Source organism: Monodon monoceros, unplaced genomic scaffold (assembly GCF_005190385.1).
Source record: "Monodon monoceros isolate NGI ecotype Baffin Bay Population unplaced genomic scaffold, NGI_Narwhal_1 Super_Scaffold_16, whole genome shotgun sequence".
In the NCBI taxonomy this organism is placed as follows: Eukaryota; Metazoa; Chordata; class Mammalia; order Artiodactyla; family Monodontidae; genus Monodon; species Monodon monoceros.
In genome coordinates, this window is record NW_021703772.1 from 61264893 (window position 1) to 61289606 (window position 24714).

General features: G+C 36.2%; 1 protein-coding gene and 1 non-coding gene across 4 annotated transcripts in view; one reads left to right on the forward strand and one right to left on the reverse strand.

Moving 5' to 3' along the window:
- The window catches only part of TLK1 (tousled like kinase 1), a 193640-nt gene extending 169372 nt beyond the window's left edge, over window positions 1-24268 (forward strand). For 2 of the 3 annotated variants that reach the window (XM_029226101.1, XM_029226100.1), the window contains exons 13-21: window positions 3404-3501; window positions 5747-5828; window positions 9672-9763; window positions 9849-9938; window positions 10102-10271; window positions 10585-10720; window positions 13802-13913; window positions 15335-15442; window positions 20385-23457. In XM_029226101.1, coding sequence (XP_029081934.1) covers window positions 3404-3501; window positions 5747-5828; window positions 9672-9763; window positions 9849-9938; window positions 10102-10271; window positions 10585-10720; window positions 13802-13913; window positions 15335-15442; window positions 20385-20561 — 1065 coding nt within the window. In that variant the 3' untranslated portion in view covers window positions 20562-23457. Of the gene's footprint in view, window positions 1-3403; window positions 3502-5746; window positions 5829-9671; window positions 9764-9848; window positions 9939-10101; window positions 10272-10584; window positions 10721-13801; window positions 13914-15334; window positions 15443-20384 lie in introns of all 3 variants that reach the window. The other variant, XM_029226102.1, reaches the window with a different exon arrangement.
- TRNAE-UUC lies at window positions 4768-4839 on the reverse strand. The gene has a single exon. It is a non-coding gene; the product is annotated as a tRNA-Glu (tRNA).
- Window positions 24269-24714: the final 446 nt, after the last annotated feature.

Here is a 24714-nt window from a genome sequence, read left to right on the forward strand (position 1 = left end):
ATGTCCCTTCAACACCATAATTGTCTACAGAGACCAGTTCCCTTCCAGAGATGCTGTTTGTTTCTTCTTAGACCTTCTCTGCGTTAATTGCTTAGCTGGTGGATGACTTGAGAATTGAAACTTGGTGTTCTTACTAAGCATGATCTAGCTGTCTGGATTGCCTCTCTTTTTTATTTTAATAATTTGGCCTACCTTTGCCATGCGTTACAGGATTCCATTCCATAATGATTTCAGATCAATTTTGAGCCCAGGTCTGCCTTGCTTCTCCCGAACCCTCTGAAAACAATTAATTCTGAGGATGGCCCAGAGGCTAATGTCAGTCTCAAGCGAGAGAGCGTGGCCTACAGTATATAGATCTTTGGAAATGATCTGCAGTAAAGATAAGTTTAGTTGCTAAGACTACCATATTCTAGACTGTTGTACCTTGGGGCTAGACCAAAACTGGGCCTTGCCCAGTTTCTGTAAGGAGAGGATACTAAGCAGTATTGCCTAGTATTGCCTAGTGTTTGCCTCAAAGTGTGTGTATTAATCTGTTCAGGCTGCCATAACAAAATACCATAGACTGGACAGCTTAAACAAGAGAAACTTATTTCTCACAGTTTTAGAGGCTGGAAGTCTAAGATCAAGGTCCAGCAGGGTTTAGTTTCTGATGGGGCTCTCTTCCTGGTCTGTAGATGGCCATCTTCTCAAGCCTTCACATGATTTTTTTCTCTGTGCTCCCACAAAGAGATGGTGGGGTTGGAAGGAGAGATCTCTTTCTCTTCCTCCTCAAAAAGCCACTAATCCCATTCTGAGGGCTCCACTCTCGGGACCTAAGCTAGCTCTAATTACCTCACAGAGTCCCCTTCTCCAGATACTATCACATTGGGGTTTAGGGCTTAGACATACAAAATTTGGGAGGAACACAAACCTTCAATCCATAATAGCATGTATACTTTTTCTCAGTGGGATTTGAGAGAAGTTACTTAGAGTTATTGAATTATCTTTCCTCTAGAATTGTGTCACTTTAAGGTCCAGGATATTGTGGAATAAATATTAAATTACAATATGGAAGATGTAAATATATTTCACTGAGGACTATGGAGGATTTATGTCTATTTGCATATGACTTTGTTATAGTTCCTTCCCTTGACATGCCTCTTAAATACCTAGGATCCAGCTTTTCTTTTAAACTAGTGCTCCTGACATTTTGTTTCTTCCTGTAAACTTTACAATTCAAACTGAATGAAGCTTGCCTGTGCTTTTGTATTGTAAGATCTTACGGGGCATACTTGACATGTTTTATAGAGGGTAAAAAGCTTGCTTAGCTGGCACAGACATACATTTTATTTTCTTTAGTAAGTATATTATGATATTGATTACTGCCATTGTATAAACATCTGAAGATTACCAAAAATTATAAAACAAATGTAATTATGTGTCAACAATCTAGTTGAATCTCATAATTATGTATTTATGAGTTAATAAAATTTAATATCTGTAAATTCATTTTTAAAATAGTATCCCCATACCACATTTTTCAAATGAAAGCTGAAACAAGTATTTTTGCTGGTATTCTAATAGGCATTTCACTGTTTTATCAGATTATTTAAAATTATACCAACTTGCTAAGTGTTTAGTAGCTTCCTACATGTATTAGAAATTAATGGCAGGTTTTAAGGCAGCAAACATTAGTAATCTGAAGAAAGAAAGTTACCACTTTCTGTGTTCTGTGGCATAAATGAATTTGAATTTTTTCATACTCATGGGCACAGCTATATGGCCAGTTTCTTATCTACTTTATATAACTAAATGGAGACAACTGAACTGTGGTTTGACTTTATTGTTTCAAAGCTTTTTAATCTATTTCCTCTCCTTATAATGAATCTTCAGTTATTTAATCCCCTGGGACATTATCTTACCTTTTTTCATTAAAATTAGAAATATTTGTAACTGAAGCTACATTAAATGAGGAAATTTCAGAGAATTTAGTGTATCTATTTTAGAAAACTCTCCCCAAAATTTTAGAAAAGTTCATCTTCACTTAAATTTACTTATTATTCTTTCTTTTTTTACTTAAATTTTATTTTGAAGGTTTCTATGTATCATCTAATGCCTAATTTACATTAAATATCTCTGCAACAAGTAGTGGTTGTTTCACTTTAAAATAACTGAAATAATCTTAAGGTCAGGTGGAATATGAACAACATACTTAGATTTAGTTTTTTAATCTGTGAACGTTTGTTTTTTGTTTTTCTTTATGATACTTAGAATATTCCTTTCACTTTAAGCCTTAGATACAGGTGTAATAGACTTTATATCTCTATTATCTGCTTTACGATGAAATAATATTTATATTTTCAAAGTAAATTTCAGAACTATTAATTTTTTGAGATAAAGGATTTAAAAAAATATATCAGAAGATAAATCATTAAGAGACAGTGCTAATGAAAAACAAATATTTAAATAACCTCTGTTCCATGTGGTATAGATTTATAACGGTAGTGGTACACATTTAGGCCAAGGCAATCTGGATTTGTTTACTTAATAAATAGTTATTCAAAAATATTATAAAATTGGGCATTCATAGAACTTTTCACTGAAATTTCGTATGTTCTTGTTTGTTAAGTAGTACTTAAATTTATATTGACAAATCAAGAGGTATGGGTGATTTTGTTTTGGTGTCTAATTTTTTTAAATGTTCTAAAAATTATATATTTTGAGACATGAAAAATATTTATCAAAATGTTTAGATTAAATGAATGTTAAATTTCTTTAGGATTTGCCTAGGTCTGCTCTGATAACTAAGGATCTGCCACAGCTATTCGTAAAATTTTTGTTTTAAGAGTCTCTTTAAAATTGTAGTGGGATTTATCCAAAATGAGTGGTCAGACTGTGTGTGTGTGTGTGTGTGTGTGTGTGTGTGTGTGTGTATTCCAAATGTTGTAAGGTCTCAGAATAATCAGTAGTTCTGTCTCCTACCTTTCTTCCTCTTTTAACTGTTGTGAAATATTTTCTTTTCATTTGTTCTGTACTAGTAAATTATTCCCTCGTAAATTAAAATTTGGATGTACCAGAAATAAAACTTTCAGCTCATTTTGTGTTATAAGTCAGTTTCAGACTACCTTGCAGTCATTTTCAGTTTAGACATTATAAAAATAGATTTCTTGTGGTACAGAATAAAAGTCAGCATCTCGTTAGGTATAAAGATTTTCATGTGGAGGATGGTTTCTTGAAATAGGCTTTTGCCTTATCTCTTTCTATCTTTCAGGCATTGAAAAGAGCACTTTGGTCTTTTAACTCAGTGGAACTTTATAATACACTATTCTTCCCATCACTGTAAAAAATTGGTGCATGAGTAAAAATATCTTTTTTATATCACAAATAAATTGAGCTTGTTATAGTCCCCTCTCTTCATTTTCAGGAAGAGGCAGAAATTCAGGCAGAACTTGAACGTTTGGAAAGAGTCAGAAATCTTCACATTCGAGAGCTCAAAAGAATAAATAATGAAGATAATTCACAGTAAGTCATTATTTGTATTTCACAGTTTTACATAATAAAAGTTTTTTCTCCCCTTGGAGATAATAAACAGAGTATTTCCTTGTTGGGGGGCTTCTTACCATAGACCTCAAGTCCTTCCCATGGCTCAGAAGGCCTCGTTTGATCTGGTCTCTGGCCACCTCACCACCCCATCTCTCTCATCGTCCCCTCACTTATATGTCGTAGACACACTGGCCCCCTCAAACATGTCTGACTTGTTCCCTCAAGGCTCTTGTGCTCACCATTTCCTCTTCCTGAAATGTTCCTCCTCTAAATATCTGAGTGGCTTACTCCTTATTTCACTCCCCGTGGTCATTAGAGAAGCCACCCTGTCTAAAATAGCAGTCCTTGGCTCACTCCATCCCCTATCTCAGTATCCTTGCCTTACTTTATTTGTTCTTAGCATTTATCACTATTTGGAATTACAAATTTTTTTTTTTCAGTTATTTTATCTGTTTCCTTTCACTCGAATGTAAGCCACATGAGAGCAGGGACTTAGTTTTGTTCTTGCTATATCCCCAGAACCTAGATCAGTGCCTGGCATATGGTAGGCACAGAATAAATACTTGTTAACTAAATACCAAAGTTAATATTATTGTAGTGAGGAAAAAATTATTTCAACCAAAGGATTTCAGTAAGCCATGTATCCAGCATTATGTAAAAACTGGAGAAGAAATAGAAAAGTAGTTTAAGTTATAGTCTCTGTCCTTAATCCCTAATTATCAAAATGACATTAAACGCTAAAGGAATTCAAAGAATAGAAAATATATGTGGACTGGTGGGAACTTTATGAAGAAGATAGAAATTAAGCAAGGAATTAATTGGATTTAGTCAATGTAGAGGACAGGAAGGATGTCTTTTTACACTTTAAGACTTATGTAATTTAAATCTTCATGACCTAATACAAGTGTCAGAATTGGAAGTGGCCTATTTCTGCCGTGAAATACAAATATCTTGCTTAAAAGAAGGCCTATTTATGATCATCTCTGTATGAACACAATCATTCCAATGTATAATGTCAATGAAATAATATAGTTATGTAATATCCTTAATTGTACCAGATGAAAATTCTGATAACGCAGATAAGACAAAACTAATTTAAAATTGGCTCTTCTGAAAATTATGTCCAAACTTGTTTGTGGATATTACTTAATCCACTTGTTGGAAATTAAATAAATTGTTACAGCTTTACATTTTTCTTTTCTTTCTTTTTTTCTTCTTTTGGCTGTGTGGCTTGCGGCATTTTAGTTCCCCGGCCAGGGATTGAACCTGGGTCATGGCAGTGAAAGCGCCAAGTCCTAACCACTGGACCACCAGGGAATTCCCTACATTTTGCTTTAAAACTAACAGAAATCTCTTTTATTTATAAGTTCTCAGGAAAAGCTTAAATTATCAAAGCTGTGTTGCTATTGAATAAAATATCATGTGTTTGCATCTGGAATTATAAAGCTATCGTTGATTTTTTTTTTTTTTCCTTAAATATCAAGAGTGTACATTTTGGAACCACATTTTTCTGCTAACCCCTGCCATGTATTAGCTGTTGACCTTGGACAAGTTACTTAACCTTTCTGTGCAGTGGTGCCCTCATCTGTAAAATAGAGGTAGTAGCAGGGCCTACTTCAAAGGGTTGGTTAAGAACCAAATGAGATAATACAGGTGAGTGCTTAATGTATAGCAGGTGCAATAAGCTTTAAATAGTAATAGCAGTATTGTCTGTGGTGGTTTTTTTTAAAGGATTTCTTTTTTGATTGGGAATTAAATTTTTATTTATAAAAGGCAAAGGCTGTACAATTTCACCATGGATGAAAGCCAGTTTATAAATATAATTATTTTTAATCATATGTCAATATTATAAAACTTGATTAACCGTAACTCCCAAAATAAAAGTATATTTTTCCAAGGGAAGTAATTCCTGCTGAATAGATACGGGATTTCATAAAGCTCTTAGTAATACCGTAGTCGGTAGGTCTTTATCACAGTGCTATAATTGGTCATTGAACCTGAATATTTGGCTATAAATGTTAAGCTTTGTGAACACCAGAGCGTTAAGATGGGTGATAGTCATGCAGTTAGAGAAGGAAAAGAAGTATGGAATGGAATTCAAAATTAGCAGAAGAGTAGCTGAAAAAGAAGTAGCTGGGAGTAGAATAAGAGCTAACTTTGTTGTGGACAAAACCTTTTTGTGGGTGTTTTCATGTGCCTGAGTGTTTTTTTCCCCACCCTTAAGGTTCAAAGATCACCCAACGTTAAATGAAAGATATTTATTACTCCATCTGCTTGGTAGAGGTGGCTTTAGTGAAGTGTATAAGGTAATGTACATTTTTTTCCTGTTCTTCATACTAATACGACAAAGATATAGGAATATGTGGTTAAGAAGTACATGTCTTTTTATTGATTTTATGATTTTTTGACTGTTTTTATGTCCTCTCATTACAAAAAAGAGTCTGTGGTGGCTTACACTGTCTTATCTCAAGAGTCTAAAAACTATCCTTGTGCCTTTGCAGTCCCTCTGATATTTGGTACCTGGTTATCACTAGCCAGTCTGATACAAGTAATAACAACCATTAGAATCAAGATAGGCAGGTAGCCATTTAATATAGTACATTTATGGAAAGGTTGTATCGCTTAATTTAAACATGTGTCACAAGTCTTACATGTCCTGAATTTACCCTAATTTCTACCTATTTTAAGGCCAGTGTTTCTCAAATGTGTATTTATAAATGTAGAAATATTTACTCATATGTTTAATGCTTTATACCTTACTTTTTTCCCACTTTATGTTATCTTTCTGCCCAACCTTTAAATATTGAAGTTCCTAAGGTCTCATCATTCTTGTTCTCCTTTCAAATATATCCCCCTCCCATTCACTAAGTTATCACCTATTTGATTTCAGATACAGATGTATAGATACATAGCTATCTACCCCACACTTTCCTTCTGAGCCCTGTACCTGCTGGTTTATATGACTTAATCTGTTCACCTCATGTGGATGCTTCATAAGCGCTGCAAACTCACATCTGAAATAGAAGTTATCTCTTCTCCCAACGCGCCCCCCCCCTTTTAACACTGCTCCCTACTTTAATACACAGCACTGCCATTTATCTGCCCAGTCCCTCAAGTGAAAAACATAAAAGCCATCCTTCAATTCACCTTGCCCTTAACTCCCTTCCCCCAACATAATCAGTCCCTGGTATCTGTCATTATTAATGTCATTAAGCTCTCCTAAATCCAGCAGTGACCCTTCTCCCTCTCTCTTAGCGCAGGGCCTCATTGTCTCTTGTTGCATTGCCTAGCTGATCACCTTTTTTCTGGGCACTGAGTTTCTCCAGTTCATTTGTGTATGCTGCAGCTAGAGTGGCCTTGTTATAAAATGCAGTCTCATCATCTCACTCCCCTGCTTATAAGCCCCAGTGGCTTCCCATTTGCTCTTAGCATAAAGTCATATGAAGGTCATAGCTTCACCTTAAACTTCAATTCCTATAGAAGGCTTCCCTGTTAGTCTGCCTTTGATTAGCTCCTTGTAACACTTGGTGCTTCATTATGTATTGGTATAGTCAGCGATTAAGACCTTGGGTTCTGAAGCCAGACAGGCTGGGTTTGAATCCTGGCTAATTCTGACTGCTGTATAAACTTGGGCTTATTGCTTACCATCCTCTGCCTGTCTTCACCTGGGAATGCTTACAGTACCTACATCATAGGATCATTATAGTGATTAAATGAACTATCACAGAAAAATCACAAAGAACTTTGTTGCTGAGAAAATGTAAGCTCATTAGATTGTTATTAGAAATCCTCTCTGTTCAACGAGACAACCTGTATCCAGTTCTGACTCTGGGGCAAATTATGGGATTTGGATTCAGAGAACTTCATTTCTGATCTTGGTTCAACCATGAACTATTTTTTGTTTTGTTAACTTGGATGAGCATTAAGTGTCACCCATCAAGAGTGATCTGTGAGCTCTCTTCCAATTCCTATTTCTCTGATTCTAATGGTAGTTCATCCTCAGGCACTTAATGGTTGAGTAGTCTTACGTCAGGCCACAAGGTAGAAAAGAAGGTCATAATGTTGCTCATTGTGGATCTAAAAATCACCAAAAGTATAGTTAGCTAGCACTAGCTCCGCCTAGAAGTTGCCCGGCTTCTGAGCCTACTGATAGCTTTCATGACAGTCTTCTGCCACTGCCCAATATTATTTCCATTGTTTTTAGCCCCATAGATAGGGTCTAAAAGGGACTTTTCTTTTGGAAGAAAAGGCTTCTGTAGAAATTAGAAAATGCAGATTGTGGGTCCCTAATGACTTGAACCCTCATTACTGATTTAAATACTAATGACAGCCCCTCCGACCCCTTCATGTCCTTTCATTGTTGCCAGGTCGCTTGGTAAACAAAGTAGCTGACTGTAAGTCAAAAAATTGACTCTTCTCTATACCAAGGTGGAAGGCACTGAATCAGTTGCTCAGCGATTACCATCTTAGCTTTATGGGAAGGTATACTTTACTCTCCTAATCTTGGGAGAAAGATGTGTCATATACAGTTATTATAATCATTATACATGGATGATAACTTTATTAGTACTTAGAATTTTATTTTCTCCTATTTTCTTTTACTATGATTGCCTTTGAGTTTTATAAAAGCTTTTTTGCTTTCTCTCACATGAACTTCTTTTATTCTTTTCTATTATATTTCTTAAAACTTAACTTTTAATAGTATAATGAGCTAATGTTTATTGGATATTTATTATGAATCATATATTATTCTGAACACTTTATATGTTTCACCCCATTTAGTCAACAACCCAAACTTCATGAGACTGAGGCTATTAGAGAGGGTATTAAGCACAAAGTCATGCAGCTAATAAGTTCATCTGACTCCAAAGTGAATATTCTTAATTACTGCATCCTATATTATTTCTGATCTCATGCTTTTATAATTTCGTGACAAGCAGTTTACCCCTACTGCTTATTTTAAGGTTAAATTGATAGAGGCAGTGGGAACTAGGAACCTTCTTCCTAATAAATATGTAAGCTTTTAGTGTTTTAAGGGAGCGCTTTTGTGTAAAAGTCACAGTTGAACCTAAATTATTAAATTCCTCTTTAATGATATTCATTGTTTTTAAAAAACATTTATAAGTAACCTGAAGCCTTAAAATATTGATCATTCTTTATTTAAGAAATAGTCTGGTCATTTGAACAAACAAGTATATAACCTTTTTTGAGCCCAGATTAAGGAAATATTACTGATAGAGTTAGGTATGATAATTACATATGGTTAATGGTTATGGTTATGTTTAAACAGTTTCATAATAAAAGTTCAGAATTTTTTTAAAACAGTTGGGAAATTGTTAGGAACTTGTTAATTTTCAAATAAGGGGGGGAAAAAAGGTGGAGTTGCTAGGAAAGGATACAGGAACCCACCAAAAAAGTATTACAGCTGCCTGTTTTCCTGGCCACTTACTGCTACTACCAGTATAGAGAAGAACGTCTATATTAAAAACAGATAGCTTGGGACTTCCCTGGTGGTGCAGTGGTTAAGAATACACCTGCCAGTGCAAGGGACACGTGTTTGATCCCTGGTCCGGGAAGATACCACGTGCCGCGGAGCAACTAAGCCCATGCACCACAACTACTAAGCCCATGCACCACAACTACTGAAGCCCGTGCACCACAACTACTGAAGCCCGTGTGCCACAACTTCTGAGCCCGTGTGCTACAACTACTGAAGTCCTCGCATCTAGAGCCCGTGCTCTGCAACAAGAGAAGCCCGCGCACCGCAACAAAGAGTAGACCCCACTTGCCGCAACTAGAGAAAGGCCATGCACAGCAACAAAGACCCAACGCAGCCAAAAAAAAAAAAAAAAAAACAAAACCCAGAGAGCTTTATTGTTTTATCTTGATTCAATATATTGGCACTTATAAAACTTGACCGTGAAAATTCACATTAAGGTTTTCTCTGATTTAGCACCATGGAATTTGTATCTTGTTTCTGATAATAAATGTGCCACTGAACTATATATAACCTTAGCAGAGATGACTACCAAAAATCGTAATGTGTATTCTCATTCCATATTATTGCAAAAATTATCACTCAAAAAAAAAAAATCTCTTCACTATTCAGTTGGTCTTTGGTCCAAACTCTTCTATTCCTTGAATCCTAGGCTTTTGACCTTTATGAACAAAGATATGCTGCTGTGAAGATCCATCAGCTTAATAAAAGCTGGAGGGATGAGAAGAAGGAAAACTACCACAAGTAAGTATTAATTCTTTATGATTTTTATCAATTTTGAAAATATATTTAATTGTCATGGAGAATTAATATATTCTCTTTCTCATAGACATGCCTGCAGAGAGTATAGAATACACAAAGAACTGGATCACCCCAGAATAGTTAAACTCTATGATTATTTCTCCTTGGATACAGATACGTAAGTGAATATAAAAGGATTTATTTTTTAAGAAAAGAAGACATGTTGGCTTTTGCTTCCCCTATTCCATAGTGATAATATAAATACTCTTCATTGTCCATTGTGATTCTGAATTATTGGATAATATTTTATGTCTGATTTTTTTTTCTCTTCTCCATTGTAGGTTTTGTACAGTGTTAGAATACTGTGAAGGCAATGACTTGGATTTCTATCTGAAGCAACATAAATTAATGTCAGAGAAAGAAGCTAGGTCTATTGTAATGCAGATTGTAAATGCACTAAGATATCTCAATGAAATCAAACCCCCTATTATACATTATGATCTTAAACCAGGTAGTTAATAAAATTTTTGTCTAAATAAGTTTTAAAGAGTGTAATTTTTAAAAGTCATACTTGCTAAGTTATCCGAAAATATGCGTTTTGGTTTAGTTTTTAAAAGTCAGTGGAATACTAGTGGTAGTAGCTGAAGTGTTTTTAAAATTTATATCACTGCATTTTAAAACTATATTTTAAATGTATATCTTAATTGATTAAAAATTTTACGTATGTATGTTAAGTGTATTATTTCCCAAAAGTCCAGCTTTAGTAGTAAAGATAATGTTTTTCATTTATGTTTCATTAAAAGAACTTTATACTTTGTTCTTAGGAAACATCCTTCTGGTAGATGGAACAGCATGCGGAGAAATTAAAATTACTGATTTTGGTCTGTCCAAGATTATGGATGATGACAGCTATGGTGTAGATGGAATGGATCTTACTTCCCAAGGGGCAGGCACTTACTGGTAAGTGTATTATTAAAAACACCAAAATTACCTAGATTAGTGCCCAGTCTTTTTAATGAGAGTTTATTCTCGCATACCTTTGAGATTACTGTGGTGTGATGAGAGCACTGATACGAAGTCTCTGAGTTGAGAGACTACTATCATCAGTCCTGTTTTCTCACCTGGTCTTAACTGTAACTGTCAGCAAACCGGAGGAAGAAAAACTTGGCGTCAGCAAGTGACTACCAGCTAGTTCCCTACCAGCCAGAAAGTCCTAACATGGAGAATTTGTGAATCTTGTTCTATAATGTTGGAGTGATGTTTATCATGAGTAATGATACTTAATATAATATCTTAGCTATTAAAAGCAATAACTAATAAGCATTAAGCCCTCTCTGTAGAGGTTTTGTGGTTACAGTTTTTGTTTAAGATGGATGTTTTGTTGATAATGAATGAAAGAGAAATTTGGTGCAATCTTGGTCTTTGGCCTTAACGCTCAAAAATCTTTTTAATAACTTCATACATACAGATATAAATCTAGATAGAACCATAGATTCACTGACACGGGTCTAAATGAATGTCATTCCCTTCAGAGTTACCTGCGTGTTGACAAAACTTACTTCAGTGTGAATTTTCAAACTTAGTATCAAATTTGCCAAAGTGGAGAACATAGACTATAAAATTTCAAAACTAATTTAGTTTTCAGAATAAATTAGTTTAGCAAAAAGAGTGAAATCTTAAATGGAAGGGAGATAAGTACCCAGCTTCACTGAGCACGATGGTGACTACAAACATAAATGTGACTTTGGAGTCTTCAGAACCATCTTCACATAGCCTGGGCAATAATAACCAATTCTATAAAATGCCACAGGTTGGTATGGACTTTACTTTTCAGAGTAAGGATTAGTCATGTTCCATGTATTCATTTAAAGCCAGTTTAGAGTTTCAAATTATGCTTGTGGCATTTTTTAGGAATATAAGATAATGTATCATAATTTTCTTTCAATATATATTCTTTAAAAGTCTATCATTCAAACTAGTAACTCCTTAAAAGTCAGTACCCTCAGTCAGTAGTCTTTAGACTTCTTTCTTTTAGCAACAAGGCTCCTTTTTTCACCAGAAAATCTTAGAATCCTAATAAAACCAACAAAAATAAGGCTTCTTGGTAGAACCCTGTGTTCTGTGGCAGACAGCTTGAAAACCATGTTCTAAGTAATCATCCTTCCTCTGCAGAGACTCCCACCATACTGTTTCCCTCTCACTCTGGCTTCCCTAGTGCAGGGCAGGGCAAGGAAATTTCCCCCTGACAGATGGGCATGAGACAGGGAAGCTTATGTTTTAGGGTGCTGTGCAGGAAGAAGATACAGTCATGGCATTTCCATGTTAGGAACCTGGAATTATATACTTCTTGTAGAAACAGCTTTCCCCAAAATGGTTAGTTTTTTATTCATATACAAACTTTTAGAATATAGGTATGTAGTGCTTTTACACATCATCCCCAGAAGCTTAAATTATTTGTCAGTATCGCTTAGAAGAAAACGAGTTTTGTTTCTCCCTTCCTCTTGGGTTTCAAATGCAAGCATCCACTAAATCCTGCTGTCGTTTTCCCCGAGTAGCTTTGGTATCTATTCCTACACTTCCTCTCCTTGCTTATATACCCTTTTACCTTGAGAGACGGTATATAGCACAGTGTTTAAGAGTCATTCTTGTTTCAGTTACACACACATAAACCTACAGAAAATATACGCTTTTATTCATAAAACAAATCTGGCTTTTTACTTGATTTGGAGGGTAGGAAAGGATTTACATCACAAATAAGTTATTGGTCATCTGTGAATGTTCTGCTGAAATTTAAACGATTTTAGCATAGTGAGTATAAAACTAAAAAGAGTAGCTTCCCATTTAGCTGTATTATTCCTTTTCAGGACTTTGTAGTTTATCTAAATTTTTGAAGTGTGAGGTGCTTGCATCCTGATGGAGCTTTTTATCAATACTTATAACCTAAGGTTAAAAGTAAAAATTTATTTTTACTTATATGTCTTTTTACCTTTTAAATAAATTTTACAATCTGTTTTTACCTTTTCTTTATCCAAAATTATAAATTTATAAATAAAAATAGTATTTTTGAATGCTCCATATATTTCTGATGCTGCTACTGTTTGAAACTGTACAATGAATTAACGCTGTAATGGAGGTAACATCTGCCTGGAGGGAAGCAGAGAAGGCTTGTGAAAGTTGGGCGGGTCTTGAAGAAGAAAGGGTGGTCACTGTGTGAACTGGAGTAGTTAAGGAAGGCATAAGAGGTTGTCATATTCAGAAGCATTGCGGGGAAGCACAGTGTAGGGAACCAAGTGAATCGGCTTTGCCTAACCAGTTTGAGGGGCTGGGGGTCAGGAGAAGAGATTTTGGAAATTTAAGTTGCTGCTAGATTAGGACAGGTCTCGTGTTACAAGCAAGAGATACGAGGTCTTGCCTGGGCAGTGAGTGAGGTTGAGGTTCTTTAAACAAAAGAACTGGCTGATCAGATGTGTATTTTAGGAAGAGAACTTCCTACAGTTTGAAGATTGGTGAAGGGGGGATAGGAGAGGATTTCTTCTATTAGTAGATACTTAGAACATTGTAATTTCTAATGATAATTTATCATTTCTGTAGATCATACACTACAGAAATGTATATAAGTTGACCCTTGAACAGTGCAGGGGCACCGATCCTCTGCACAGTCAAAAATCTGAGTATAGCTTGCAGTTGCCCTTCATATATGTGGTTCCTCCACATGCCCGAAATTCAACCAGTCAGGGATTGTGTAGTGCTGCAGTATTTACTATCGAAAAAAATCCTCATATAAGTGGACCCGTGCAGTTTGAACCCGTGTTGGAAAAGGGTCAACTGTATATTACACACTTTAACCACAAAGTTGTTTGTTTTGGCTCTAAAGTCAAATGATGATACAGGGATACAAATGCCTTAAAAGTTAGGACTTTAATCAGTGAAAATCACCTAAGGTTTTTGTATGGATAAAATGAGTGTAAGATTTTACATTTAGAAGGTTTTAAATTATAAATTGTTAATATCCTTTCCTTTTTTCCTCCCCCCAAAACCTAGGTATTTACCTCCTGAGTGTTTTGTAGTTGGAAAGGAACCACCGAAGATTTCCAACAAGGTTGATGTGTGGTCAGTCGGAGTCATCTTCTTTCAGTGTCTTTATGGTAGAAAAGTAAGTTGAAGTATAACAGATTCAGCTATATGGAGATAAGTTGAATTTTCCCCTTTTAAAGTTTCATTAACTTGAAGTCAATTTAGTCAAGAATTCCAAGAATGCAGACCTGGTTGAGGCAACAACAAAAAAAACCCAAAATAACCGTTTATTTGGGGTTAGGAGCAGACTGGGAAGCAGAAATACATGAAAGCACTTGAATTGTGTTCCGCTGGACTACAAAAGCGGAGGAGGGTGCTTATAGGCAAAAAACTGCAAGCTTACACAAATTGTCAAGAATTAGGATTGGAGCTGGCGAGAAGTAAGGGTGCTTGTTAAGCAAAGATTGGGGTTTGAAATGATGACATAGTTGGGGGGGGGACTTTGAAAGTACAAGGTTGCAGCTGGCGATTGCTAGCAGATAGATACGGTTTTGAAAACATCTAGTGGTTTCCTTTAGTTTGATACAGTTCAGAGAGTTCAGGTTTTCTCTGATGCAGGAATGGGTCTGAAACCACATCCACAATGGCCACCCAGCTCCATTTTGGATGCCTGAACCATAGTTACTCCATTTGATTTTTTAAATGATCTTAAATATATTATCACTTCCTAAAATTTCCGTGGATCAGAATTATTTTAATGTCACAACAGCTTCTTTGGCCTGCTCTTTGCCTTTTTTTCTTTTAAGAAGAAGAAGTAACTAATCTGTTAACAGTGCTAACGTTTTTCTATTGCTAGGAATAAAGGAGTCAAAACTGTTCATGATCCTCCATTCTCTCCACTTCCTCACCTCCTCTACCCCATTCCCACTCCACACACACAGCTTGGCCTGAGCATGTTTCCGCCTGTGCTTCCTCAGGGAAACTCCATCAAACTTAGTACTAATTTTTCCCAAACCTCTCTTTACATTGAAGTCAGAACTGTAAGCTACCATAGGTATCCTTATCCCATTCAGTCCCTCCATCAGTGTGAAAAGAGAGATTCAGGGACTTGTCTGGGAACTCACTGCATGTTAGGACCAAACCCAGAGCTGATTCATTTAAGTTAGTGTGTCATACTCAAGGTATTTCACTCTTTGGACTTTTCACGGATGTTTCCACTACTTCTCCATCTCTTCTCTAATTAAACTTAAATTTTAAACATTCAGAATAAAATTAAAAATTTTTTTGTTTTTATTTTTATCTTAATTACTTATATGGCAATGGTATTATTTTCTGTTGCTTATTCACAATGTTTTGGCTATGCTAAGGATTGATCAGATGCTCTTCCTCAGCCTGCTATCAGTTATAACCTTGTTTCTATGAGAATGCATCCCAGCTTGCAAGTAACTGAGAGTAAGATTTTTTTAGATCATTTGTATCTTGGGGATTCTCTGATAATATCTGTTTGTTTAAATATTTTGTGAGATAAATTTCTCAACATTGTTTTTTTTTTTTTTAAAGCCATTTGGTCACAATCAATCTCAACAAGACATTCTTCAAGAAAATACAATATTAAAAGCCACAGATGTCCAGTTCCCTGTAAAACCGGTTGTAAGCAGTGAAGCAAAGGTACTAAGTTTATGAAAATAAGCTTTGTGAAGTAAAGATTGCAGCCACAGGAAAAGCTGTCCAGTAGGGGCTGGTGATTTGCTCTGGAGAAGAGTTGCTTTAGGCCTTTGGTTGTGATAGTTTTTAAGGACCCAAATATGGTCTGTGATTCTTCTAAGAAGCCAGGCAAAGGAGAACATAATCTGCGATTACATTTACATAAAGTTTAAAACAAGCAGAACTCAATTATGGTGTTTAAAAGTCAGGATAGCTGTTACCCCAATGGATTGGGGGCATGAAGAGTCTTAGGAGTTCTGATAAAGTTCTTTTTCTTGATCTGTTTGCCAGTTACATAGATATATTCACTTTGTGCTGTACACTCTATGCTCAATAGGAAGAAAACACTAGGGCAAAGATGGCATCATACCCTTTGGCCAAACTAAATTGACAGTAAAGTGGAATGAGGGTGAAAGGAGTGTTTTACAGAAGAGAAATTCCAGAAAAAGAAGACTCCAGAATTTTGTAGGGAGAAATGCAGTATTCCACATTCAACACAGTTACAGGCATACCTCAGAGATATTGTGGGTTCGGTTCTGTACCACTGCAAATAAGGCGAATATTGCAATAAAGAAGTCACACATAGTTTTTGGTTTCCCGGTGCATATAAAAGTTATGTTTACATTATAATGTAGTCTGTTAAGTGTGCAGTAGCATTATGTCTTAAAAAAATAATGTACATACCTTAATTAAAAATACTTGCTTGCTAAAAACTGTTAACCATCCTCTGAGCCTTCAGCCAGTAGTCTTTTTGCTTGTGGAGGGTCTTGCCTTGCTGTTGACGGTTGCTGACTGAGCAGGGTGGTTGGCTGCTGAGGCAATTTCTTGGTCTCTTCCTTTCATGAACCATTTCTCTGTAGCATGCAGTGCTGTTTGAAAGTTCTACTGTGGGTAAAAAGCTTTCAAAATTGGAGTCAGTCCTCTTAAACCCTGCCACTGCTTTATGAACTAACTTTATGTAATATTCTAAATCCTTTGTTGTCATTTCAGCAATTAAGTTTGCAGTCTTACATGGGTGCAGTTCATGACCTCCCCCAAACAGTTACAATAGTAGCAGAAATCACTGATCACCATAACAAATATAATAGTGACATAACAAATATAATGGAAAGTTTGAAATACTGCTAGAATTACCAGATGTGACACAGAGACACAGAGTGAGCTGTTGGAAAAATGGTGCTGATAGATTTGCTCAATGTGGGGTTGCCACAAACATTCAATTTGTAAAAAAAAAAAAAAAAACGCAGTATTTGCAAAGTACAGTAGAACAAGGTGAGCCTGTGTTGGAAGTCCTAGCCAGAACAGTTAGGCAAGAAAAAGAAGTAAAAGGCATACAAATCAGAAAGGAAGAAGTAAAACTGTCACTATTTGCAGATAACATCATTTTATATATAAAAACCCTTAAGACACCACCAAAAAAGTTAGAACTAATCAACAAATTCAGTAAAGTTGTGGGATATGAAATCAATGCAACAAATTTTTATGTGTTTCTATATACTAATAATAAAAGAGCAGAAAGAGAAATTAAGAACACAATCCCAGGGACTTCCCTGGTAGTCCAGTGGTTAGGACTTGGCGCTTTCACTGCTGGGGCCCAGGTTCGATCCCTGGTTGGGGTGCAGCCAAAGAGAAAACAAAACAATCCCATTTACAGTCGCATCAGAAAGAATAAAACTGTAAGACGTTGATGAAAGAAATTGAAGGCGGCACAAGAAAATGGAAACATATTCCATGTTCATGGATTGGAAGAATTAATGTTAAAATGTCCATACTACTAAAAGCAATCTACAGATTCAGTGCAATCCCTATCAAAATTCCAACAGTATTTTTCACAGAAATAGAGCAAACAGTCCTAAAATTCATATGGAAACACGAAAGACCCAAATAGTCAAAGCCATCTTGAGAACAAAGCTGAAGGCCTCATGCTCCACGATTTCAAACTACATTTCAAAGCTATAGTATTCAAAACAAACAGTACGGTATGCTGTGGAGCAACTAAGCCTGTGTGCCACAACTACTGAGCCTGTGCTCTAGAGCCCACGAGCCATAACTAGTGAAGCCTGCATGCCTAGAGCCTGTGCTCCACAACAAGAGAAGCCACCACAATGAGAAGACCGCACACCACAATGAAGAGTAGCCCCTGCTCGCCACAACTAGAGAAAGCCCGCATGCAGCAACAAAGACCCAACACAACCAAAAATAAATAAATAAATAAAATTGATTCTTTAAAAAAAAAAAACAACCATATGGTATTGGCATAAAAATACACAGATCAATGGAACATAATTGAGAGCCCTGAATAAACCCACACATGTATGGTCAATTTATGACAAAGAAGCCAAGAATATACAATGGGGAAAGGGTGGTCTCTTCAATAAATGGTGTTGGGAAAACTGGACAGCCACATAAACAAGGATGAAACTGGACCACTATCTTATGCCATACACAAAAAGTAACTCAAAATGGATGACAGTCTTGAACTTAAGATCATAAAACTCCTAAAAGAAAACATAGGTGGTAAGCTCCTTGACATAGGTCTTGGTGAGGAATTTTTGTATTTGACAACAAAAGCAAAGGCAACGAAGTAAAAGTAAACAAGTGGGACTGCATCAAATGAAAAATCTGCACAGCAAAGGAAACCATGAACAAAATGCTTACCAAATGGGAAAAGTATTTGGAAATCATACCTGATAAGGGATTAATATCCAAAATATATAAAGAAATCAAACAGTCCGATTAAAAACAGAGGATCTGTATAGGTTTTTTCCCAAGGAAGACCTACATATGGCCAACAGGTGCATGAAAAGATGCTCAACATCACTCATAATCAGGGAAATCCAAATCAAAACCACAGTGAGATATCACCTCATACCTGTAGAATAGCTATTATCAAAAAGACAAGAAATGAATGTTGGCAAGGATGTGGAGACAAGGGAACCCGTGTGCACTATTGGTGGGATTGTGAATTGGTGCAGCCAATATGGAAAACAATGTGGAGGTTCTTTGGAAAATTAAAAATAGAACTACCATATGATCCAGCAGTTCTACTTTTGCGTATTTGAAGAAAACAAAAACATTAACTCAAAATGATATGTGCATCCCCATGATCATTGCAGCATTATTTACAATACCCAAGACATGGAAGCAACCTTAGGTGTCCATCGTGGGATGAATGGATAAAGAAAATGTGGTGTGTGTGTGTGTATATATACATATATAAAATGGAATACTATTCAGACATTAAACAAAAGGAAACCTTGCCATTATATGTCATGTCTTGTCATTATATGTCATATATAAGATTCTACATATGCCATTATATGTAGAATCTTAAAAAACAACAAACAGAAAAAAAACCAAGCTCACAGATACAGAGAAGAGAGGTGGGTGGGTGAGGGGTGGGCGAAATGGGTGAAGGGGGCCAAAAGGTACAAACTTCCAGTTATATAAGTCATGGGGATGTAGTGTACAGCCTGGGGATTATAGTTAATAATACTATATTGCATATTTGAAAGTTGCTAAGAGTAGATCTTAAAAGTTCTCATCACAAGAAAAACAATTTTGTAACTACGTATGGTGACAGATGTTAACTAGACAACTGTGGTGATCTTTTCACAATACAAATGTTGAATCATTGTGTTGTATATCTGAAACTAATATGTCAGTTTTTTTTTTAATTACCATATGATCCAGCATTTCTACTTCTAGGTAGATACCAAAAAAAGTGGAAGCAAGGACTCAGATATTTGTATACCAACATTCATAGCAGCAATATTCACAGTAGTTAAAAGGTAGAAACAATCCAAATGTCAACCAAGAGATAAATGGGTAAACAAAATGTAGTATGTACATGCAGTGGAATATTATTCAGCCTTAAAAAGGAATGAGGCCCGTGAGCCATGGCCGCTGAGCCTGCGCGTCCGGAGCCTGTGCTCCGCAATGGGAGAGGCCACAACTGTGAGAGGCCCACATACTGCAAAAAAAAAAAAAAAAAAAGGAATGAAATTCTGATGCATGCTACAACATGGATGACTCAAACATCATGCTAAGTGAAAGACACAAAAGGACAAATAAATATTGTATGATTCCACTCATATAAGGTACCTAGAATAGCCAGATCATAAAGGAACACAAGTGGTTACCAAGGGCTGGAGGAAGGAGCAATGGGGAGATACTGTTCAATGGGTGCAGAATTTCAGTTTTAGATGATGAAAAAGCTCTACGGATGTATAGTGGTGATGTTGTATAGCAATGTGAATGCACTTAATGTCCCTGAATTGTACACTCAAGGGTTAAAATGCTAATTTTTATGTTATGTATATTTTAATCTCAATAAAAATTAAGGAAAAAAAATGCAGCTTTCCAGCAATAAGTTTAAATGGTAGTAATAGTATTTAGATTGTAAAGTGAACTACTAGGAGGCTGTGAGTTGACAGTTGAATTTGGAGTGATAATTTTACTGCTACAATTGTTTTTAAATTTATTTTACTTATTTATTTTTGGCTGCGTTGGGTCTTTGTCGCTGCACGTGGGCTTTCTCTAGTGGTGGCAAATGGGGGCTACTCTTCATTGTGGAGCACAGGCTCTAGAGCGCAGGCTCAGTAGTTGTGGCTCTCAGGCTCTAGAGTACAGGCTCAGCAGTTGTGGCGCATGGGCTTAGTTGCTCCGCGGAATGTGGGATCTTCCCGGACCAGGGCTCGAACCCGTGTCCCCTGCATTGGCAGGCAGATTCTTAACCACTGCACCGCCAGGGAAGCCCTATTGCTACAATTTCTTAAAAAATTTGAATCCCCAGTGAAGTAAAATCTATTTATTGTCTTAAATGTGTCCATCATCTGTAGTATTTAGTTGATTGATATTTAGAAGAGGAAAAGATTTTAATTGCTGACTTTTTTTTTTTTTTAAGGCCTTTATAAGACGCTGTTTGGCATACCGAAAAGAAGATAGGTTTGATGTGCACCAACTGGCAAATGACCCCTATCTTCTCCCACACATGAGAAGATCCAATTCTTCAGGAAACTTACACATGGTTGGACTGACAGCATCCCCTACACCCCCTTCTTCAAGCATAATTACTTACTGACTTTCCTCCAAAATTGGCATGATGTCTTTGAATTGCTTCCAGATGCATACTTGAGTTTGAGAGCTTTTGAGTGTTTTTGTTGTTTTCTTTTTTACACAGGATATGGTTGAGAACTGTTTGTGAACTGAAGTTCTTCATAGCATCGTTTGTATGAGAGTGGATCATGGGCAGTGAATAAATGTACACTTCTGACTGTAATCTTGAGCGGTGAAGGGTGACTGCCTGTTGCACAGAAACAGGAATACCATGTTAAGATAAAAGAACAATGTTTTTTGGGGGGAACACTGTAAATAACGTTTATAATACTTAAATACATTTGGTTGTTACTAGAGAGTTCTAATATGAAGGGTGGTTTTTCATTATTTAAAAACACATGGAAAAAATATGAGACATATTTCTAACACAGGAACTATCTAGTGCCTGGATACATTCTTCAGCATTCAGCAGTTTTATCTGCTGCAACCAAAGTAAGAACTGAATGACAGTGACAGTTGTGTTTTATAGTAATAGAATGTGAGAGTTAGACTCTTTGGACAAAGTTATTAGACTTTTGTCATTTGCCTATTCTGGCTTTTACCAAGTTGTACCTCGAAATCACATGTCCGCTTTTTTCACTGGTCATGTTAAAGGGAGAACTATTCCTAGATACATTACACCTTTGACAAAGTGAGCTGCTTGTTTTGAAATCAGCTGAAGTCCCTAAATTATAGTATCTCCAGTGTTCTCAACATGTTAGAATTGTTAACAGGTATTTTTCTTTTGTTACCAGGCCTTGTTCATTCAAACAAGTGACAATACGTAACCAAATGCAGACCAGTTCTATGCAGGATAATGATAAATTCCCTTCTAGCTCTATTGTAAATTGTGTACAGATGTCGTATTTCAATTACCGAGTTTCAGCAGCTTATTCTTGTACAAATGTTTAAAAAATGCCTTTTCTAATTGGATATTGTATTTTTTTTAAGTCTTCTTGAAGGCGCTTTAATTGCTGCTAAATGATGTTGCTTCTTTGCTAAAAAAATCAAATGACCTCCTTAAAGGTGCAAGTTGACTGTACATTATAGAGAGATTATTAAAAGCAGGCATTTATTAACAATCAAGGCATGTAAAAATGATCCGTGTTGGACATAAAGAGCTCTCGAAATCAGTTTCTTGGTTTCTAGGGCTGTGGAGCACATATATACTAGATTTATAAATTGTTCATGGTAATCCTACATTTCTAGAAAGTTCTTATCAGCAAGGTGGGATGATGGTCCCTTAAACGAGTTTCTTGTGGTTTGTACAGATTTGTTAAAATGTGAACATTTTCTAACTGCCTTGTATGGTAGAAACCATTATTTTTCAGGATGCTGTATGTCACTCCTCTAAGAAACTTCCTTATCATCACATTCATAATGCTGATACTTACATGTGAATTGTCCATGTTGCCGAAAAAGGAGGCTATGCTTACCACAGATTCCCCTTAATATTGTACAGTTAAACCATGGCTCTTTGTTCTTTCATTGTACATAGACACATTGTCTCTTTAAGATGCTGCTGAAATTGTAGAGAATGTAGCCAAAACAGTAATAAACAATGACAGTTAAAATTTAAAGACTATGAAGTTACATTTGAAGGGAGCTTTCAAGATTTAGGACATTGACTGACTTGGCTCCTTAAGAATTAACTGAATAAATTCTTGAAGTATACTTCAGGATAAGTATGAAGCGTTTCAAGCTGTTAAAGTATACCTAATAACCATTATCAAAGCTAATCCTGGGTAAGTAACACTTAGCCATATCGGGAATGGTTTAAGGGCTATACCTGTTCCTCTGTAGATGAAGATAGAAATCCTATTAAAAAAAATATTGATGTGGTAATGGAATGTAGCATCAATTGAGTGCTTTAGGTGCTGTCGGCCAATTTTTCAATTTCGTTTGAGTGAGTTTTCATCTTTCTGAATCCTAAAACACTATGTTCATATAGTAACAGTTATTTGAAGTCCTGAATTAAAAGAAAATAATCAGTTTGTTTAAAATTTTGGTGAGATATTTAAGTGGATGTGTACATCTAACATGAGACTGAAGAAGTGGTACAGACCTAGATCACTGGTCTTGACCACACTCTTCTCAAATGAATGAAAGTGACTGCTATTGTCAAAATGCGGAAAAGGAGGAAAACAAGCCATAAAATAAAAGTGCTTCCCTGGGCTTAGGTAATCATCTGTTTAGAGTCCAAGATGTATAGGCAGTAAATGAGTTTAGAGACCATCTATTCCTCCTCAAGTTTTTCCAAAGAAATGATACAGATTTGGGGTAGTATGCCCATATCTCAGCAAGTACAAGATAGCTCTAATTGAGCCAGAGTGAGTACTGCTACCTTCACCTGGGAAACTGGGATTTGTCACTAAGTAGTTTCAGTCACTCTGGTAATCTTTGGCTCTAACATCTTGAAGCTTACATTATTTTTTGGTCTCCTGAACTCTGTCCTCAGAATTAAAGTATTTCCTGTATGCCTAAGACAGTAGCCAAGGTCTTCTCCCTTTAAGCACTGCAAGGTAAATGTACAGTTTTTTGCATAGAATTTGAAATCTTTGTTTGGTATGAATTAGCTTTAGTGCATGCATGTTGAGAGGAAGTAAGTGTAGAAACCACCCTAATTTATTAAGTCTGGAGTTGGGTAGATATCTGGTTGTTTTTCAGAAATAAAGTTTCAAGTCTATTTTTTACTTGCTGCCATCCCCTGCTCCTTAAAAATAATTTTCAATTTAAATAGTACATAAAATGTGAACAGATACTTCTACAAATACCTCATTACATGAAACCAAAATGGTAGAATTTCAGTGAAACAAATTTAAAGAGTATATTGTGTTTTGCTGTTGATCGTTGCTTATTAAATGCAATAATGCTGATTACCATCAGACGTTATTAGCTGTGTTTTGCAGTGGTAGTGCAGACGGTCCAGTCCTATTAGATTGTGAGTTTACTCTTAGAATTTACATTACCGTTTGATTTGTGTGAAAAAGACAGCCTTACTCTTAGTCCTTTAAAATCACATTGGCACGTCTTACTCTAATCCCACTTTAAATTTTGACATGTTATCTGATCATTTTCCTCCCAAGCTTAATCTGTTTCAAAAAGTGTTTTAGCACCTAGTTTTTAAATAAAATTGTTAGAATTCTAGTTCTTGGATTTCAGGAATTCTGTAACAGTTTTAGAATTTCTATAACTTATCTGGTGATCTGAATTACAACATACACATCTCCATTTACCTTCCCCTGCTTTCATTTCCCTCCTTTTTTTTCTTTTTTTGAGGATTTTTCTCCCTGGGAATTCTTGGATTTTTGAATGGGAAAGATTTGAGTAAATGTATATAAACTAAATTCAAAACGATTGCATAGAGCCAGAGGAGAACTTAGAAGAGTCATCTTTCATTAGGATCAAAACGCATAGTTTTCACCTGGAAATCCTCACTCATTTAAAATACTAGAGATGTAGGTTACCTACATACCTATGACTGTTTTTAAAAAGGCAGTAATAATAATACTGGTTAAGAATTCATATCTTCGAACCAGATTCTTTGGGCTTAAATGTTGACTGCCATTTCCTACCTGTGTTTCAGGTTCCTCATCTGAAAATGAAGATAACAGTGCGACCATACAGAGTGGTTGCAAGGAGTAAATGAGCTCACATACATAAAACCCAGCACATTGTAATACCACGTATATAAAGCTGCTATTTTTTTTTTTTTTTTTTTTTTTTTTTTGCGGTACAGGGCCCTCTCGTTGTGGCCTCTCCCGTTGCGGAGCACAGGCTCCGGACGCGCAGGCTCAGCGGCCATGGCTCACGGGCCCAGCCGCTCCGCGGCACGTGGGATCCTCCCGGAGCGGAGCACGAACCCGTGTCCCCTGCATCGGCAGGCGGACTCCCAACCACTGCGCCACCAGGGAAGCCCTATTCTTTTTTAAGACTCAAAAATTGTTCTATTGCTTTTATCCTACATATAAGATGCAGTCTACTTTGCTTCCTGTGATAAATTTTCCTTTAAGAAAGTTTTACAATACTTTATTCATTTCAAATGATGATTAGATTACCTGAAAAGGGAAGGTGGTGGGGTGCAGCAACAAGAAAAAGTAACTCTGTCTCAACTGTAATTACCCAAAGGATCATACCCT